The sequence below is a fragment of the Myotis myotis genome, unplaced genomic scaffold (genome assembly GCF_014108235.1).
Source record: "Myotis myotis isolate mMyoMyo1 unplaced genomic scaffold, mMyoMyo1.p scaffold_m19_p_1, whole genome shotgun sequence".
Lineage (NCBI taxonomy): Eukaryota > Metazoa > Chordata > Mammalia > Chiroptera > Vespertilionidae > Myotis > Myotis myotis.
In genome coordinates, this window is record NW_023416313.1 from 99,246,600 (window position 1) to 99,268,383 (window position 21,784).

General features: G+C 37.8%; 1 protein-coding gene across 1 annotated transcript in view; it reads left to right on the forward strand.

The window, feature by feature from the left end:
• Nucleotides 1-21,784, forward strand: part of CUBN (cubilin) — a 285,455-nt gene that overhangs the window by 187,219 nt on the left and 76,452 nt on the right. Inside the window, exons 41-50 of the mRNA XM_036346196.1 lie at nt 368-514; nt 2,548-2,738; nt 2,897-3,080; nt 7,545-7,719; nt 8,918-9,096; nt 10,194-10,403; nt 11,270-11,410; nt 12,819-13,000; nt 17,197-17,368; nt 18,426-18,632. Coding sequence (XP_036202089.1) covers nt 368-514; nt 2,548-2,738; nt 2,897-3,080; nt 7,545-7,719; nt 8,918-9,096; nt 10,194-10,403; nt 11,270-11,410; nt 12,819-13,000; nt 17,197-17,368; nt 18,426-18,632 — 1,788 coding nt within the window. The remainder of the gene's footprint in view (nt 1-367; nt 515-2,547; nt 2,739-2,896; nt 3,081-7,544; nt 7,720-8,917; nt 9,097-10,193; nt 10,404-11,269; nt 11,411-12,818; nt 13,001-17,196; nt 17,369-18,425; nt 18,633-21,784) is intronic.

Consider the following 21,784-nt stretch of genomic DNA (forward strand, 5'->3'; position numbering starts at 1 on the left):
CAATAGGAATCATTTAGATCGGTGTCTAACGCACACATCAGCACTGGTCCACAGCCACTCCCAATCCTGTGCTCTGATTTTGAGTTTCAATGGCAGCAAGAACTGTCAGTCAGTTTAGAAAGACAGTGGGGACTTTCAGAGAAGTGCTTGTCAAAAAGAGTAAAGAAAAAGGCAGGTGGTACCATTACAAACTGGAGCCAGAATGATGTAGTCCCTGGACTGCCCTTCTATTTGAGAATCACATTATGTGCTGGGGATGCAGATGTTCTGAGAAAAGTTGTGAGCTGCTTTGGTTGGGTTGCAAATGATGGTGGAGGAGAGCCTGTAGGCATATTTTTATGCCGGTGTTTCCTTTCCTTGATTCCAGGAGACAATAACATGGCCCAGCAGCTGGCGGTTCTCTGTGGCAGAGAGATCCCGGGACCCATCCGGTCCACAGGAGAGTTCATGTGGCTCCGGTTCACCTCGGACTTCAGTGTGACCAGGGCGGGCTTCAATGCCTCCTTTCACAAGAGTAATGTGGCCTAATTTATTAGTCGTATCTCCTTCATTTCGCCTATCTCTTGCTCTTTCTCTAATCTACTCTGCTCATTTTTCCTTGCTAGGACACAGGTTTGTTGTAAGTCAGAGCACACGGTCTCTGCCCAGCCTCTGGATGGCTGTCCGTATGTCAGGTACTGAGTCCTGATCCAAGAAACAGGCCAAGTTATACAAAACGGTGGGGTATCTGGGTGGGGTTTCTTCCCTCCATGGTAGGCACAAGAGTAAGATCTTGAAAACAAAATTTCAGCCTAGCTGCAGCTGGAACTCGGAGACAGCACAAAGTCATAACACGTCAAAGGAGCAGTAAGTAAGAGTTATCATCAGTTCCGGAAATAACCAGTCAAAGCAATGTAGTAGATACCTTCATAAATCCCTTGGTCGAAATCATTCATCTGGAGGGTGACGGGATGAGTTTGCCGGTCTTGAAATAGGGATTTGATGAGTTAGAGAATGTGCACAGTATATGGCAAGCTATCAAGTGCAGTGTGATTGAGACTTTCAGATCTTGACAAAATGTGAAGCCCAATAATAACTTTCAATTCAAGCTAGATTAAAGTTCAAGAAGTATTTCATGGAATATGAAATATCAAACAGCTCTCATGCTTTTAACTGAAAAACATAATTTTAAAGTAGATTATCAACTTAGACCTTAAAAATGAACGTTCTCTCACTATTTATGTCTTTTATAGAGTAGAGAGCGATTGAAGATATATTGTCTTTCTCAAGGGAGGCAGGCTGCATAGTGGTTTAACAGAATGGGCTTTGGAATCAGACAGACCTAAGATAAATTCCCACCTCTGCGATTTAGCTAGTTGTGTGAACTCGCAGCTCTCACTCACTGATGAGCTGTTCAGTGCCTGACAACTGGCAAATTACTGCCTGCTCCGACCATTCTCTTTCCTGAACTCTCAGCCTCTCACTCTCTCATGTATCTCATATGTATGACAGCTCATGATAAATAAAGTTGCCATGTGGGAAACTGAACCCTTGACCCTCACTATTTTCCACCACCCCTCCCAAATTTTCTCATGCTACAGTCTTCTCAATTTTATTTTAAGTATATTTTTTTCTAGCTATTGAAACCAAAAAGCTTGGCATCATTCTTGATTCATCTTTTCTCACTCTATAAATCCTAATCATCAGCAGATCAAAATGGTTCTATTCTCACAATATGTCTAGATTCTCACCACTTCCCACCATTTCTACCTCCAGTCTAGGCATCTATCATCTCTCCTTACACTCAAGAAATCACCCCTTTAGTGGGCACCCTGCTGCTGCTTTTCTCTACCGCCTCACAGCTTAAATATTGCAGAAAGAGTGATTCTTCTAAAAGTTAAGTCAGAGCATGCCCTGAAGATGCTCAAAACTCTTCAATGTCTTCCTTTTCTGATTAAAAATCAGTCTTTTTAGTTTCCTGCATGACCTACCCTGCTACCTTTTCGATCTCTCACTCAGCTGCATACATTCTGACTTTCATGACATACCTACCATTAACATGTCAAGTCTTTTCCACCAAATGTTTTCTGGACTGGAATGCTTTTCTCTCACAAAGCCTAAGGCCCAGTCTCTCATTTCATTCAGGTCCTGCTCTGATGTTACCCCAACAACATGGTCTTCTCTAACTTCCACAGACAATACAGGCCCACTAGCCCTCTCCCTGTTCATTTTTCTTTACAGAACTTAACACCATCTCACATATTATATGTGTTTATTGTGTGTCTTACTCATCTGGAAAGTAAACTTCATGAAAGCAATTTGTTTCTGTTGCTTACTTCCCTTTCTTAATATTAGCAACAACAACAAAACAAGTACCCAATAATGTGCACCCAAAAATACTTGTTGTGCTATTCATTTTCCACACTTTGGCCTCAGTTATTTTCAAACCACATTTCTATTGCCTAAGTTTAAAAATCCTCAAGAAAAATAGAAAAGCCTAATGTTATTTAAAGGGTTTCTTTAACTTTTCAATTTAAAAATTAAATTTCTTTGTTTCTTCTTGGGAAGGTTGTGGTGGATATTTGCATGCAAACAGAGGAATTATCACATCACCCAACTATCCGGAGACCTACCCTCCCAACCTCAACTGCTCTTGGCACATCCTGGTTCAGAGTGGCCTGACCATCGCTGTCCATTTTGAGCAGCCCTTCCAGATTGCAAATGGGGACTCTTCTTGTAACGAGGGGGATTACCTGGGGGTAGGTCTTGTTTGCTACTCTTTCTGATTATTTCTCTTCAGACTTCATTCAGAAAACAAAATGATGATATTTCTCTCCTGGAACATAAGTCAATAAACTTTTGTACTTGATCCCTATTAATATGAAGAAATGTATAGAATGTTAATTTGTATTTCCAGCTAAAAAATGGACCTGACGTCTCTTCTCCACCCATGGGACCTCATGGAGGAAATGGTCATTTTTGTGGCAGTCGCCCTTCATCCACTCTGTTCACCTCAGATAATCAAATGTTCGTTCAGTTTATTTCTGATAATAGTAATGGAGGGCAAGGATTTAAGATCAAATATGAGGCAAAGAGTTTAGGTAAGTACTTTCACTGAGAATAATGTCTGCAATTTTCCTGTGGTTGTTTGGTCTTCCTTGTTTAAATAGACTTGAGAAAAAAATATGTAAAGCTTTCTTTTCTGAAATAAGAGTAATGAGAATAGCTACCTATTATCAAGCACTTACTTTATGCTATATACATTCAATATGTTACCATAACTACTTTTAAAGGAAGGTATCATTGTTCCCATTATACAGATAAGTAAAAGAAGGCTTAGATTTCTGCCCCACCCCCACCCCAAGACCACATAACAAGAGAATAAAAAAAGTAAAATTCTCCATGAGCATAAATTGAATTGATCTTAATGATCTATGAAATTCCTCAGACTTCTCCATTATAAAATACCTAACTATAAGTTACATTCACTTACAGAAACATTGTAAAGAATGATAATTACATTGTTTTGTCATCATTTTTATGTTTCTTTTTAAATGAATACATAATCCTCTGATTCTGTTATCCATTTAATTATATCTTTACTTAATTATATTTGCTTAATTATACTTGATTATAATTGAATTTAATTCTACTGTAACAATTTAATTTTTGTGACATTTATTTTTGCATAATGTTTAATTGAATAAGTAAGTAAAAAAGCATAACTTCAAATAAGGTTGAATTATCAGTAGAGAGTATGTCTTTGCTTCAAGCTTAGGTAATAGGATTTTAGGATAATTCTATGATCTCAGTCTCAGATTCTTGAATATATTTAAAATACATATTAATCTATGACATTATAGGCTTTATTACACATCTCCAAAATATTAGAATTAATGTCAGCATAATTTCTTCCTTTGGGGAAAGAAAAATAAGTCTCCACCAACAGATACAGAAAATCATCTAATAGCTCAAGTAGGTTCCGTCACTTCCCAGCACAGTGGCTCTGGCACTTGAAAGGACCCTTTGAAGACACATCTCTGTGACAATAGCACCATCACACTGTAGGTCAGGACTCCTTCTCCCTCCTGTCTCCATGCTGAGCTTTGCTGCTGAGTCATGGCTGGGCAGGATTTCACCAGGCCCTGAGACTTGGTAGAGTAACAGTGCGTGTGTCTAGAGAGGAGACTTCAGCCCACACCACAGAATTCTGCCTCTCCATCTATACCCATGCTAGACTTAGTTTTGAATTATATTTCTTAAATCAACATTTAGTGGGAATTTGGATAAACTAAAGGTCTATTCGCAAACACTGTGACTCTTTTATTATTCCTTTGTGTACCTCTATTCATGTAAGAATGGTATGGGTATTACTGTCTCCCCATCTTTCTGACCTTAATATTAGACTTAGCTGTCTTTATATTTCTATTGCTGGGCAACCCCAACATGTTGATCACTCGTTTCTCCCAACTTTCTAATTCAACCATTTCCCCAAGTTACACAGTCAGCCTTTTACTTCCCCCATCTATCTTTCCACCACACTTAACTTCTTTGCCACTACCATTTCTCAGCCTTTGACACCAAATTCTCCTATTTCTAAACCATCTTTCCCCAGAGACAACTGATTGAGATTTCCATGTTCCTGTGCTCAATACTCTTTATTTTCATCAATTAATTGACCTATTAATTAATTAAGCAAACATTTACCAAGTGCTTTACACCTTGCAAACTACCAAGGAGTTCATAGTGCAGGGGAAGAGACAGACAAGCAAAGGTGCAATTAGAACATGGCATGGTGAGTGCTATAGAGAGGAATGCATCAGGAGCTATGCAAGCATGTGAGAGGAACACCTCGCCCAGCCTGGAGGATTAGAGAAGGCTGCAGAGGAACGAGATGAATAGAGATATGCCAATCGGTGAGGAAAAGATGGGACAACATATAAATTCTCAATGGTCATGCAACAAGGCATATCCATGGATTTGAAATAACTCAAAACTGAGTCAAAAGGAGTTAGTTAAGGAGAGAATTTAAAGATTTAAAAAAAAGTGCAGATAAAATAGTAAAAATTCAAAAAAAAAAGGAGTTAAAAATAATGGTGAAGCAGGCAGGAATCATAATGCTAAGGGCCATAGCTGCCACCATAAGGAGTTATGATCTTAACTGAAAGGCAATGGGGAGCCCTTGGACGATCTTAATCCAAAGCATGATCAGGTTAGAAACATCAGTGTGGCTGCAGCACTGAAAACACATTGAAAGAAGGAAGACTAAGGTAGAGAGACCAGATGAAAGAGTAATTCAGCAAAAATGTATTAAGCCCTAAACTAAGGCAATGTCAGTGAGAATGTAGAAGAGAAGGCATATTGAGAGATATTATAAATATGGACTTGAGTGGATTTGGGGGTCAGCTGGATGTGGGGGGGAAGGGAAGGGATGGGAAGCACCTTAGATGGCCCATAGGTTTCTGGCTGGGTGGATACTTTTATTTCACAAACATTAAGAACTTGCTATGTGACAGACACTATACTAGGTCCTAGAGATATAGCAATAAACAAATAAAATTTATGTCTTCAGAAACTTAATTTTAGTGTTAAAACACATATAACATAAAATATACAGTATGTCATATGGTAAAAAGTATTAAGGAAAAAAATAAGGTAACAAAGATGGACTTAATTAGAAGGGAAGATGATGCTGTCATGTACTCATATGGACCTCTAGAATAGATGGTGAGTAGATAATAAGGTCCATTTAGGACATGGTCAGTGTGAAATCTCTGAAACACATTCATTGGAGATGTCCAATAGGCTGTTGGAACAGGGGTGTAAAGGTGGGAACAGGGATATGGATTTGAATTTAGAAATATCTGAACCATTAACAGGTTGGTTGTAGTTTAAGTCATGAGGATGAATGACAATCAGAAAAGTATTTAGATTGAGAAGATGAAGGGCCTGCAGAGGGATTCCTGGGGATCTCCAGCAATGCCAGGAAAGGCCTAATAAAAGGCACTCAAGGAGGAATGGTGAGAGGGATAAAACAAGGAGAGAAGAGCTTAGTGTCCAGGAAGCTAAGAGACAAAAATATAAAAAGGGAAGATGTGGCCAAACATATTAAATGCTGTGGATACAGAATGAAGACTTAAAAAGACCTTTGGGTACACAACTGTGAGGCGAGTGTGGACCCAGACAAAAGTGCTTTCATAGGGTTGAAAAGTGAAGGGAGGGTGAAGAAGATAAAAAAAATAGGTGATGAGGAAGTAAAGTGACTGTAAATTACTTGAGCTTGTGATATATGGAAAGATCAAAGGAGCAAGGAGGAGAGAGGCAGATTAAAAGCATAAGTGGAGGGATTGAATAGGGCAATGTCCCTGAGGAATGGGAGCCCGACGCAGATATACAGGAAGGCAGTGTACAAGGGGAAGTAAAGGTGGGTGGAGAAACAAATGAATTTATTAAGGATGGTAACAAACGAAAGGATTGCAAATGGAGAGCTGTCTCATCTGACTTCTGCTTTCTTGCTGAAGGAGACCTCCTAGTCAGGGGCTGAGACTAGAAAGGACATTTCTAGAAGGGATAGGGCATGCAGTCAAGCTTTAAATAACTGTTGTAATTTACATAAAACATGGGAGGACTGCTTCACAGTGTTGAGATTGGAGAACATGCAATTGTAGTGGCAGCAATTTCGATGAATGATTTGAATAGAATACAACCATAAAATTGAGATTTTGTAAGAATTCTGAAAGAAACACCAGAAGCGAGGGAGTTTAAGGCAAAGAAATTTACATCTTCAGAGATGAAGGAGTTCTGGGTAATGACAACAAAATTCAGGAAACAACCAGATGTGGCTTAATGAGAGTGAAAATAAATATCAATAGGATTTAGTAGATCTGGTATCTGCGAGGCTAAGGTATTGGACAGGTTCATTTCATTGGTATGGTTAGTACCCAGGTTAGCCAGTTTACTGCTTGGTTTGTTTGCTAAGAGTGCCCAACATATTTGTTGATAAAATGAAAGTATTTTTTACATAATACTTTGGTCTTCTAGAAAAGTTTAAAAGCTTGTTTTTCTTCTTGCAAAAATGCACCTAAAACCTGAAGAAACATAATGAGTGATTGCCCGCAGAGTTGTGTAAATATACTAGTATACCTGCTAAGTCTTTTAAACACATTAAGATCACAGCACTGCATCATTCTACTGAACTGAACAGCCAGTGGGCAGTTATTAGCACTAGTGCATTCACATGCTTATTAAGTGGTGGTCTATGGTAGTGCTCCCAACATGTCCTGCTGCTTGCCCTGTGCGCCATATCATTGTGTTGACTTTAAGGAAAAATGCAACTTCCAGAGAGAATAAATGGTTCGGAAAATTAAAAAGTGGCACACTTGTTAGCTTCCTTGGTAGCAAGTTCAGAATTTATTTGCTTAAAAAGTAAATAAGAATAATTTCAGATGAAAGAAAATTGAGATTGGAAATACAGATGAAGAGCTTTTTTTTTGTAAATGATAGTGGCCATTGATTCCGTGCTCTTTCTCCAAACTGTTGATTGATTTAACTGTGTTTCCTGACAGCCTGTGGGGGTAATATCTACATCCATGATGTGGATTCTGTTGGCTACGTGACCTCGCCCAACCACCCGGACAATTATCCGCAGCACGCTGATTGCATTTGGCTCATAGCTGCTCCTCCTGGAAAGCTCATAAGGCTACAGTTTGAAGATCAATTCAATATTGAAGTAACACCCAAGTAGGTCACCTACATTTAATTTTTCTCCTCGCCAGAGCTGTTTGTTTTGCTTTGTTTTGTTAGCTGTTATGTCTCAGTACAATTTTCTTCTTCATTTCTTAGCAACATGTACTGCATAGATAATCTAGGGATGCAGAAGGGAGATGCTTACTGCCTCCAGGCTGAAAACGTTGCCTGCCAGACACTCTACCGTCAACTGAACAAATCGTTTACAGATATTGTCCCTCGTGACCCCATGCACATCCTCCAAGAGACACTGAGGACGGCTGTTTGAGATTTATGTGATCTGCTTTTCCTCTCACAGGAAAAGTGTAGTGTCTCTGCTAGATGAGGATTTATTTGCCCAGCCTCACACTGAGTGTCATAAATGATAAAATATCTGTTTAACAAATGGAAATTTGTATTATGTGACATCAGAGGTCACCAGTTTCAGAAACAGGTCTAAAGCAAGTACAGTACAATTTCTAATTTCTATTTAATAAGAATTCTGAAAGATAACACACCAGAAAGTAAGTTTTACTATGTTAAACACAAAGGGAATAGGCAACAAAAAAAAAAAATCTGTATTTTTTCTCATTTAACAAAAGTGTGCATACATTTGCATGAATATGTGTCTGGTACAAATCTTAGTTACAAGAGCTCTTGTTTACCATGTATGGGCACCTTATGCAAGGCCACTCTCCCACTCATTGAGCATTAATTGGCTGATTGACTCAAGAAATACTGGGTAAATACTTGATCCCTTTTATGGACATAGAAAATTCCAGCTTAGACTGTCCATTAGCCTGGTCACAGAGCTGTCAAAAGAGAGTTCTACTTTGTCATATGAAATGCGTTGAATCATCATGTGAAATAAAATACTTGAGTGCTTTTTAAATTCCAAGGGGGTAATTTGAGAATGACTTTTAAACTTATAAAACTAATGCAGAATATGGAAGGAATATGAATATTCTTCAGTGTGGTACATGTAAACCCCCACCCCCGTTTTTTACCTTCTCACTATACTGTGTGTCATGGTTAGGAAGCATATTATAGAGTATTCTGAAGTGAAATGACACTTAAATTGACTCTGTTGCAGTGTCTTCTGCTCCAGAAAAGCTAACTTAATAATGCCCTTGGAAAAAGTAAGTGAAATCTTTTTCTAGCAAAATATGTCAAAGCAATTGTCTTCATATAACAGAATTTTCTTTCACTTTAGCTGTACATCCAATTATCTTGAGTTGCGAGATGGAGCTGATTCAAATGCACCAATAATTTCCAAGTTGTGTGGTACCTCTTTGCCCAGAAGTCAGTTGTCCTCAGGAGAGGTGATATATTTGAGATTCCGGTCTGACAACAACTCCACTCATGTGGGATTCAAGGCCAAGTATTCTATAGGTAACACTTTTTATATTCAGTAAGAAAGTAGGGATAGAATAAATACATTAAAACAAAACACACACACAATTTTAAAAGAAGTCTTTCCATCTGCCTAATTTTAATGATAGAAATAAGTAAGGAATATAAATGTTTAAAACTGCAAGTCATTAATTTTTACTTTGATTTCCATTTTAAAACACTTTTATAAATTTGAATATTTTGTATTTTGTCCTAACTTGTTTGTGAAATACATTAGTCAAATCAAATTATTGTTTCTTCCTATTATTATGAAATATTTATTATTTTAAATAGCAAAACTCTTTAGTAAATGTTAACTATATTTAAAATAGTGACTTTGAACTCCTCATCATTAACAGATAATTGAGTCGATTTCCCCCCTAAGCCTTTAGTGCCAAATCAGTCAGTAGACAAAAAGCAAATAGTTCTTCAGTGTTTTGATTTCCTTACTTAAAAAAATTCACTATAATATGTCCTGGACATTAACCAAACATATTTGATGCATACAACACTTGGAAAGACCAGTTGTAATAACATTTAACCTATACCTTAGGTTGTTTCATAGCTGATGCAAATTATGTATAACTCAATCTATCACACCTGACTAATGAAAAATAATCGAATAGTAATTTTCAGGCCTTGAGCTACAAGTTACTGGAGTAAAATGTGTATTTGATAGTTAAACTAGAAATGGTCAGCATCACAAAAGAACCACAGCACCCTTCCCAGCTGAAGTTGGACTCAGTCTTCAGAATCCAACACAGGATACTGGGCAGGCCCTATCAATCTATCAGTTGGTTCGTGAAATGAAATGTTATTGCAACTGACAGATTTTACATGGCACCCCAAGAATTAAAGAGATATTACAGAATATGTCCAAATCTTTCAGTCTTTCATTTCCCATTATTGGATTGAACTTGTGCTTTCATTTCTCTGTACATCAATAGTAGATTTCCAATAGTAAGGGAGCACTAACCAAGCATTTTCAGAATTTTTGGAACTTCAATTCATGTTCACTTGGCATATAAAAGTTTTCAAATGTGCTGGTGAAATTGTAAAAAAATCTATAATAAAATATTGCTCTCTTTTTTTTGCAGCCCGGTGTGGGGGAACATTGACAGGGCAAAGTGGTGTCATCCAAAGCATCGGATATCCAACACTTGCATATTCAGACGATTTATTATGTGAGTGGCATCTCAGGGGTCCCTTGGGACGCTATCTCACCATCCATTTTGAAGACTTTAACCTTCAGAATTCCTCTGGCTGTGAAAAAGACTTTGTTGAGATCTGGGAAAACCATACCTCTGGTCAGTAAAATATGCCTGCTATCTTTGGGGGTATTTATTTTCACATGTACTCACTCAGCCTCTAAAGATTCCTCACTTCCAAGAAAGGCAAAACTATGTCTGTTCTTGGCAAAGAAGTGCAGCTCAATCAGATGTGGGAAGTGCCAGCCTTTCTCTCCCTCCACGCACCCATAAACAATGGGTGTCTTGAGCCTCAGGTGTCATCCTATAGCAGTGATCGCAAACCTATGACACGCGTGTCAGAGGTGACATGCAAACTCATTTTTGTGGTTGATTTTTCTTTGTTAAATGGCATTTAAATATGTAAAATAAATATCAAAAATATAAATCTTTGTTTTACTATGGTTGCAAATATCAAAAAATTTCTATATGTGACACGGCACCAGAGTTAAGTTAGGGTTTTTCAAAATGCTGACACGCCGAGCTCAAAAGGTTCGCCATCACTGTCCTATAGCTTACCCTGGAGACCACAGAGAGAGCATATTCTTCCAGGGCCATATGTAGTTATTTGAGGGACATTATGTGGAGTAAGGAGAAGAAAGGGTAATGTAGCCTGAAAATAATATGAGATGAACACATGTCACTCTATTTATTCCGACCATTTCTTTAAACAAATGAGCTAGCCTTCCTCATTGTGTTGAGATGCCTTTGCCATGACTGGTTGCCATTTATCTTACACATCATATATTTGAATATATTAGTTTTTATTCATATTTGTCCTGCTTCTCTTGACAGAGGTTATCATTTCTTCATGGACAGGGTCTTATCTTTTATTATTTTCTTCATATGTGCAGAACACTTCCAGTAGAGTTTAAATAAAATCAATTACCTGGACATATACATACTTACTTATTTGACTCTCACAGGAAATTTACTGGGCAGATACTGTGGAAACATCATTCCTGACAGCGTGGACACTTCTAGCAATGTTGCTTTGGTCCGGTTTGTCACAGATGACTCTCTTACTGCCTCAGGATTCAGACTACGGTTTGAATCCAGTCTGGAAGGTAAGTTCATGGATTTATGTAAATATATATATTATTGAGCACCTACACTGGATAGACATTATGCTAGGCACAGATGTTATAGCAATTGGACAAAACACCCCACAAAAAAACAAAACTAAAATACCTGACTCCTGTCTTCTTGGACCTTACAGCTTAGTAGAGAGGCAGATGTCAATCAAACAGTCACACTGATAATTGAAAGCCACACCTGTGGTCAATGCTACAAAAGAAGGGAACTAGAACTAGGAGAGATATAAGGGGATGGGAGTTGTACTACATTCATTTTAAGGAAGTCAGCCCATTAGTCCTACTCAGAATTTGCATTCCAAATTCCCTGACAAACTCAAATAAAATAAAGATCTTATCTGGGGGGAAAAAAGAGGATAAGTACTTTAGCCCGCTGATTTTCCTGACTCTAAGATTACTACATTTATTGGTGTTATATTTCTTGGGCCATGGTGATAAAATGCTGTGAACTATCATCCCTGGAAACAAAGGTTAAATATTAATAGGAAATGAATACAAATGTATTGTCTAAGTCCTTGCATACATATAGTTATGTCATTGGTGGTCATCGGTGCCAATTTAATGCCAGCAGGAATCCTCAATTTGGGTGCAGTGAAGAGGAAACTTTATTGAGTGCAAAACAGCTCAGTTGTGATACAGCACAGTGTGAAAACAGCATAGCTGTGATGCAGCTCTGGATTAGGCAGCCCTGGGGCCAGGCCCCTCTCTAGGGAGACAGCTCTGCTCTGCTCCTAGCAGAACTTCTCCACCCTGTGCTGGTCTGCTCCATTCTGCACTGGTGCGACATCTTTGGTGTTTCAGCTCCAGCCAGGGAAACTCACTCTTAGATAAAAAGGGAAACAATGGTCCTAGAAGGGAGAGAAGCTGATTTAAATAGACAGAAGTCCCCACTCCTGGTCCCTGATTGGCCCATCCTCATGCAAATGAAGACTCCAAATCTTCACAGTTTGATTGGTCAGAATGGAGCTGCTCTGATTGGTTGGTGAAGAAGCTGATGGAGATAGAACTGGGCAGCTATGATTGGATGGGGAAAGCCTCAGTCTTATTGGTTAAAATAGGATTCTAGGAACTCCTTTATAAGGGCTGTGTGGCGGAAACACAGTGCAGGTCGACAGTTCAGTGCGAGCTTCTCCCTGAAGTGCAGTTTTCATAAGAGTTCCCTGTGTAGAAGTGGCTGCTAGGCTTTGTTTTTTATATTTGAGCTCACTTAGCCACCACGAGCTCTTCTTAGTAGGTATCTTCTTTCTCAGAATCCACATAAATAGGGCAATAATTTTTTCGAATATGATAATGGGAAAAGAAACCACTTTAATTTTGAGGACATTCTTTATAGAAAGGGTCAATTTGGTTTCATTGGAAATCCTTTTTCTTCCTCCTTCAGAATGTGGTGGAGATCTACAGGGTCCTACTGGAACATTTACTTCTCCCAACTACCCTAACCCAAATCCTCATGGCCGGATCTGTGAGTGGAGAATCACTGTGCAGGAAGGAAGGCAGGTCACACTAACTTTTAACAACCTGAGGCTGGAAGCTCATCCGTCCTGCAGCAGCGAGCGTGTGACAGTAAGTGTCCTGTGCAGTCAGGGATATTATATTCCATTAGTTAACGAGTTCATTGTCTCATAAATCATAGTCAGGAAACTAGGTCAGGAATATTCTCGTTGTACAACTGTATCTCAGACAAACTCTAAGTATTTTAGACAGGACAAAATCTCAATAAACTGCCACAATATTTGTAAAAGCTGTTTTAAGAGGCTATTAGTTATCACAACATACATCAGGGCCATCGGTAGGATAAATTTTAAGAGCAAATGGCAAAATGGAGTAAACAGAAATTAAGCCTATAGGTAACACATGGCTGAATGGGACTAGTCCCAGAACAACCCACCACCACAAGTTTTAAGCAGATGAGTATCTCTGTATAACACCGTTCTATGCCAGAGGTTCTGAGTGACCCCTTTGAGGGGCCATGGCTGCTTGGCCTCCATGTAGCTCAAATGCTTTGAAATATAGCCTCAAATTTTTTTACCTTCCCTTAGCAGAAAACAAAAGTAAGATCCATGAGTGTGAAAGGAGATTACTAATTGTGAAATGACAGATCTATATGCATCTACTGTATGGATTGTAGATTAATATAAGTATATTTTCCTACCCAACTTGTCCTTTCTTCAGGCTTTGTTAGCTCAGTAAATAATAATTCCAAACTCCTGATTGCTCAGGTCAAAAACCTTGATGTCTGTTTTGGATACCTTTCTCTCACACCTTATGTTACATCCATAAGCAAGTACTATTGGCTGTATGTTTTTAAAAGATCCAGAATCAAACTACTTTTCATCATATCCATTATTATTACTATCACCACTCACTTAGATTTATTTTAATAACTTCCACCCTGTCTCCCTGCATTCTCAACACAGCAGCCAGGGCGATAGGCTTAAATGTAAATCATATCATGTTGCTTTCATTGAAAATCTTCTAATGGAAAATCCCAAATCCTTATAATAGACCACTGGCCCTACATTACTTTTGCCCCTTCCTTTCCTACCTCTGCACCTTATCTCACACTCCCTTCCCCTTTTGCTCACTGGCTTCTTTTCAGTTCATTGAATATGCATAAACCCCCTCCTGGACCTCCCCCCACACACACACACACACACTCCCAACTCACTTCACATGCACTACTGCCTTGTCTAGATGGCTGCCCAGTTCATTCTTTCACTTCACTGAGGTCTCTGCTCAAATGATTTGATCCATGAGGCCTACACCAAGCACCCCATATTCAATAAACCTCATCGTGGCCTCTTCATTTCCCTCTATTATTGCTTTCACAGCACTTCAGACCACCTGATATTCCACATTTATTTGCTTTCTGCTAATTGTCTGCTCCCCCAACCAGGATGCGAGCTCCATTAGGACAAGCACTTGGCCTCATTCAATGCCCAATGCCCAGTGCCTGACACATAAGGAGGACAAAAGTTGTTGAATGAATAAATGGAAGTACTATCATTATTCATTTTAAAAACAAGCCACTTTTGTTTTCCATTTAATTGTCTCCTGTTGCATAGTGAGTTTCAAAAATATGAAACATCTTTGTATGTATCTACCACTTTTTATTACCCCAAAATGATTACATTCAAGCTTAAAATTTTGCCGAGTTCTGCTATCTGAAAAAAAGTACCATATTTCATAAATTCATTTGTATACTAATTTTAATCTATTTTTGCTGATTACAAATACAATGGATGCTTATTGACCAAAATTAGGAGAGTTCAGAAAAATAAAAAATATAAAATACTTGGAATTCTACACACTTATTAAAATTTTGATGTGTATGCTGGGGGTTTTTCCTTTGAAATGGTTTTCATAGTTGAGATCAAATTGAATATAATGATTATTAAGAATCTTACCAACAGAATATCCACATGCCCTGCAGGAAAGATAATATGAATAATTCTAGCTTTAGAACTCAAATAATTACAATAAAATTCACAGTGATAGCCCCAAATTCTGAATTATGTTTTGTCATTTTCTCATCTCTGAATCATATATGCCAAAGGCATCCACTCTCAACTCTGTTGTCTACTTCTTGAGGAATTTCTGTCATTATTTAAAAATAATATTCCTATTCTGCTACTTCTTTATTTTGGAGTCTTATACATCGTCCAGCTATGGACGATGAGATTTAGCTCTCTTCACAAACCAGCCCGTACCACCACCACAAATGCACACAGTGGTGTGCACATTTCACATACTCCCCCAACTTTCTCCAAAAATACTTAGATCACAGATTTTGTTTAAATTGTTATTTAATGTTTACATTATTATGATTATGTAAACACCATTAGCAATGAAGCCAGGTAGTGTACTATGATAGCGTTTGCTTTTGTTTTTTTGTAATAATACTAGTAGTGCCCGTTGTAGATTTTCTTGGTTTTCTATGCATCTATCACTAATTCGTTCACACACTTTCCACTCCAGACATATGTCCCCACCTTATATAATGAAGTAAGCAATATCCTAGCAATAGCCCTCCTTGAGCCTTGTTCTGCAAGCCTGGTGCCGGCTGTCATGTTGGGATTTCCCTTCACCAAATGTCCAAGTCCCTTCCTTTCTCTTCCGGGCTGGAGGCCTGGCTGTATGACATGTGCATTTCCCTTTTTTGGTTAAGTTTCTCTGTTTAGTGAGGCATATGCGCTTGCAGCTTCTTAAGGAAGTGGAGATGAATGACAAAGTTTTAAGAATGTGTATACCTAGAATTGTACTTACTTTATCCTTAGTCTTTCAATGTATTGCATATTTAAAAATATCACATGTGTTCAATATATTAATATTAATATATAAATATATTAATCATAATTTTGAAGTATTTTCCTCTTTTTGTGACCAATTTCCTTTAAGTTCCGGTTTCCTATTTACCTATATTTGTCTCTGCCTTTGCCATGTTTCCCTAAATGTCTGGTAACCTTGGCTGTTCATTTCTATTTAATAATGAAGTACTAAACGCCTAATGGGAAGCTCTGTGTGCATGACTGGGCTTGTACATTTGTGTGCTTCATGGGAGGTGACAAGTGGGGAGATGACTATTTAATTTGAGGAAACTACAGATGTCATATCTATAGGTCATTTCTCCTGGGAAGGTTAAAACTCCAACAAAGAAACACCTTCAGAATTAATTTCTGAATTTTTAATCTGATGTCCACATTCCTTTCCTTTGCGATATATTTTTATAGATTCGAGGTTTGTTTTGTTTGTTCTTCACTCTACTCCAAACAAGGGGATTGGGCTGCCCTTTGCTCACCCTTTATTTACTTGAGAATTTCTCAGAGAGAAAGGAAAAAAAAAGAAGGAAGGAAGAAAGGGGGAGGGAGAGAGGGGCTAGGGAGAGAGGAAGAAAAGAAAGGAGCTAAATTTAATAATCAATTATAGTAAATAAAAAAGCTTATATTTTTGTGATGGAGTACATTCTCTTTCTCCGTAGCTCTTAGTGTCATTTTCTGGCACATTATGTCTAATTGTGAGCCATTCAAATCCTTTCTAAAAAAAAAGAAAAGAAAAGGAATGTCAAACAATCACTCATTCAATTATTGTGTAGTTACTTCTTGACTGTCCTTGAACTATAAAAACCAAGAATGCTAAATCATACTTTGCCAATTATTATAAATATGTGCATAAAACTAGAGTTTAATATGTTGGAGTCACCGATACTCTAATCAACTTTTTAAAATTCGAATTATTAAGAGAATGGAAGCTTGAATCCATTAGTAATTAGGAAAGAACAATTGATAGTGAGATTGACGTTTTAAATTACTTTTCAATGCATTTAAAATATTTGATTTCATTCTTTACATCATCAGAGACAAACATTTCAGCCTTCATCCTAAATATCAAAGGTCCTGATGCATTGTTATGAAAAACTGCCCAGCAGTAAATTCTGTGAACTGAGATTTAAGCATGTTGGCCTATCTACTTTACATTTAGAGCACAGTTTCCTGTTGCAAAGAGTACAACAGTTTTTCATTTGTCACCATGGCAGGAGGGCATTGCTGCTGTATTTTCATTTAGTGAAATGACCCCGAGGCCACAAAATGTGCTCTGGGTAACAGAGTGGTTGTGGCACTGGGCTAGGAGCCCGAATTGTTAATTCATTTTAGCACAGAGTTTCCTTAGAAGGAAGTGTGTCTGGGCTGGAAATATAACCTCCTAAAAAGTACTCAGTAAGATGGACTGTGTGTCTAAAGGTTAAACTGTTTTTCTAACAGGTGTTCAATGGCATTAGAAGTAACTCACCCGTGCTCGGGAAGCTATGTAGCAGTGTGAATATAAGTGATGAGATCAAATCTTCAGGAAATACAATGAAAGTCATTTATTTCACCGATGGGTCCAGGCCATATGGAGGCTTCAGTGCTTCCTACACATCCAGTGAAGATGCAGGTAATACAGGGTGTTCTAAATACATATGCTTGCAGATGTCCCCGCAGCTACTGCCCACAGCAGCAGAGTCATCTACTTCAACTTCAGTGATTAAAATTACAACAAGGATCTTCTACATAGACAGACATGCATAACCAGATAGAAAACCCATGATGGATAAAAATTTAAAAAATAAAAATTCCTTTGGTTTTGGAAAGAAGACTGCCATTGTGGATTAAAACTTTTAAAAATGCTGTTAGAAGAGGTGCTAGCTCAATTCCATGATTATAGCTGGTTTTCAGTCCCGCAGTCCTCTGTCATTCTTTTGTGCTAGGAGACCATCTTCCTCTTAGATAGAATTCCCTTCCAGAAAGTATATACATTAATTTAAGACGGAGATAGTTTACTGTTTCTTAGTAATCCATCCTTATACACATTTCCAGCGTAAATGAATGAGGAGTTCACATTTGACGTAGAGTACTTGAAAATTAAGCAGGGTATGGCCTTTCTATTCTAAATATCCTCCTACTCTCTGGATTTATGTTATTATCTAAGAGGTTTTAAATTTAGAAAAATTTGAACTACATATTAAAAGACTTTAAGTTATTGATATATGAAGTCTTTATTTCCTATTTAAAGGGTCAATTTATTGGCACTATAATGTTATATGATCGGTGTGATCCAATTAAATTATTGGATCAAGTGGAGAATTGCTAATTAGAAGCCATTGAGACCACCGTTATATTTCAGTATTCCTCTAAATTAAATATTAATGAACAGTAGGCCCAAAATGAGGAGATATTGATGCAGAGCCAAACCCTACCCACTTATTCTTCAACTACAGGAAAATAAAGAAACTGCTCATTTTTGCAAATATTTTGTTCTAAACCCACAGAAAGTTCTTCCATAGTTCGCATGCATGAGCCACCTGTTTACCCACAGACTTGACTTCATCTAGAAAAGAAAAATAAAAGTAAAAATGTTGCTGCTGTTATGTTACTGATTGTTCCTATATTGTTTGTGTCTTCTGTTATGGCATGAGTTTTACTATTTTCTCTGTTGCCTTTTGTGTCTTTAGTGTGTGGTGGGGCCCTTACCAATTCCCCGGAAGGAAACTTTACTTCTCCTGGCTATAATGGAGTCAGCAATTACTCAAGAAACCTAAACTGTGAATGGACTCTCAGCAATCCAAATCAGGGAAATTCATCCATTTACATTCATTTTGAGAATTTTTACCTAGAAAGTCACCAAGACTGTCAGTTTGATGTCCTAGAGTTCCGAGTGGGTGAGTCCAATTGGATCATGATTTTCTATTTATCTACAGTATTCTTCTTATGCCTGGAGATCACCCAGGATGAGAAGAACCAGATGGCTATAATATATGCACATAGGGTCCAAAAGAATGTTGGTCAGAAAAGCCATAATTCTGTGTGTGCCCAGCTGAGGAACACATGCCCCATGAGCAGTGAGAGAGATGAATCCGTGTTCATAACCAGACCGTGTGGTTCAACTGATGAGAGATTCTGGTTTGTCTTTGCTCTCTTAATGCGTTCAGGTGGCCCCTTCACTGTAACCCAGGACTCCAGACTCCTTTCCTCAGAGACTGGAACATAAAATTGTCAGTATCAGTGGTTTACTGAACTTATAAGATTCATAAAAGCAGCTGTGGAAGTCTACTTAGGCCTTAGAAGTCAAAAGAAATTTCGAAATACACCAGATGGAGAAGCACCTGGAAGTCATTTGAGGAATCATCCCCAGAGCGGTCAAGTTTGTCTTTGATTTCAGGATAGAAAAGGATTGAGGTGTACTTGGTAAACCATAATTCTCTTAAGGATGTTTAAATATCTTCATTCATGAAAGATGAATACATTTTAGTTCTTTCCCATAGTCAAGGCATACGTTATCTATTGATATTCTTTTCTGGGTTAAAAAACAAACAAACAACAAATAGAGAAGGAAAGTAACATTGTAGACCATCTATTTTGTCCAAGGTTCACCAAGTTCCATGTTATTGCAAAATGTAAAGAAAAATAGGCTGAAAGCAGCAAGAACTAATGTAGTTTGCTGGTGGCAATGTTCTGGGGCAACTTTAGGAATCAATGGTGGGTTTGAGAACATGGAAGATAGCATTTTCTAGAAGGAGAATTAGATAAAGTCTATGGTCATAGACCAACTACCTCAGCAGGAGAACCATCTGGGCTCCCCAAGACAGACAAATCTAGAGGAGGCTTATGAGAGAAATGGATGTTGTAGTTTGAGAATGTTCTCCATGTAATTCTGGTAAACCCTCACCACTGCCACCTGGCTCCAAGCCACTGGCTCATAGACTCAAATAAAGCAGTTAAATGCAATCTCTCTACTCCCCCAGTTTACAGACAGGAAAATACTATCTTTTGTTGACTTATGAGATCAGCGATGTTGTTTGACTCAAAAAACAGAGAGCATATCAGTGTGAGTCCTGCAGGTGCACTATAAATGTTAATTACATTACTGTGCAAAGTAATCTTCATAAAATATTCAGCTCCAGTGTGATAGTTCTTGGTCTGAGCACTAATACCTTTTATTTTAGTTTATTAAATTCAGTGAAAAAATCATTGAAATATTAGGCACTTACCTTATTTATTTATTTATTTTAAGGATATAGGAGACTTTAGTAACACTCTCAAGCAGCATGACCTAATTGACATTTTATAGAATGCTTCACCAAATCACAACCAAATACGCATTCTTCTCAAGGGCACATGAAACAATTACCACATTGATTTCTAGATTTAGTATAATCCCAATCAAAATCTCAGGCAATTTGGGATATCTACAAACTAATTCAAATACAACTAGAATAGCCAAAACAACTTTTAAAAAGCACAAAATTAGAGAACATATACTAATTTATTTCAAAACTTACTGTAAATCTATAGGAATAAAAACAGTAAAGCTACATTGTGAAAACAATATAGTATTGGAAAAAGTCTAGATATACAGTTCAATGTAACAGAATAGCACAGATTCGCCTACAAAAATAAGGACATTTGAATTTGGACAAAAGCACAAAGGCAATTCAATGTAGGAATATCGCCCTTTCAAATAATGTGCTAGACTCGCAGTGATGGCGAACCTTTTGAGCTCGGCGTGTCAGCATTTTGAAAACCCTAACTTAACTCTGGTGCCATGTCACATATAGAAATTTTTTGATATTTGCAACCATAGTAAAACAAAGACTTATATTTTTGATATTTATTTTATATATTTAAATGCCACTTAACAAAGAAAAATCAACCAAAAAAAATGAGTTCGCGTGTCACCTCTGACACGCATGTCATAGGTTCGCCATCACTGTGTTAGAGCAAATAGACCTCTATATGCAGAAAGAGAAAGAGAGAGAACTTCAACCCATACCTCACATTATATACAACACTTAAGATGTATTATAAATTGAAATGTAAATCTAAAACTACAAAACTTCCAGAAGAAAAATTCTTTGTAATCTTGGTTAGGCAATGTGTTCTTAATTACAACACTAAAATCATTTTTAAAAATGGTAAATTGGACTTCATCAAAACCAAAACTTTTGCTCTGTGAATTACACTAAGAGAAGGGAAGGATAAGGATAAGATATTTGCTAATTATATCAAACTCAATAAGAAAACAAATAAAACACTGGGTGAAATAATTGAATTGATATTTTTATCAAAGAAGAAATACAAACAGCAAAGGGGAAAAAGCTCAACCTCATTAGTCATTAGATAAATTCTAATTAAAATCACAGTAAGACATTAGAAAGTTAAAATTTAAAAACACACACATATCAACAATACCAAATGCTAGTGAGAACACAGAGCAACCTGAATATTCATACATTGCCGATAATAATAAAATGGTGCATCCACTTTAGAAAACATTTTCTATAAAATTAAAAATACATTTCTATATAAGGCAGTGATCACACTTCTAGATATTTAGCCAAGAGAAACTGTGTTCACATCAGACCTTTATACAAAAGCTTATTGCAAATTTAAAAACTTCATATTTTCCTGATGCCTCAACATCCTCACAAACAGGCTGTGAGCAACCCGCCTAGGTGACCAGGTGAGCCAGAGTGATAAGGCCGGTCCCTGCCACAAGCTCCCCTTCTTGCCCTCCCTGACTGTGGCCTGGTGACATTCAAATGCACCAGGGAAATCCCTCACATCTTTTGGTGCATTCTCCACCCTGACCCCCAATAAAGGCACTTGCTCACGGGCCTTCACTCTCTCTGGGCTCCCCACCTGCTTGTTGAGCCAGCTCCCTGGGCACTTCTCTCAAAAGACCCCCTGCCCGCCTCTTCTAGGACCGTCTCTATGCAGTCTCCACTTTCTGTCCTTGGTTGTCAGGTTCTCTCCAGCCAGTCTTCAGTTGACTATTCAGGATGTTTTTTCTGTATTTTAGTTGTAATTCCAG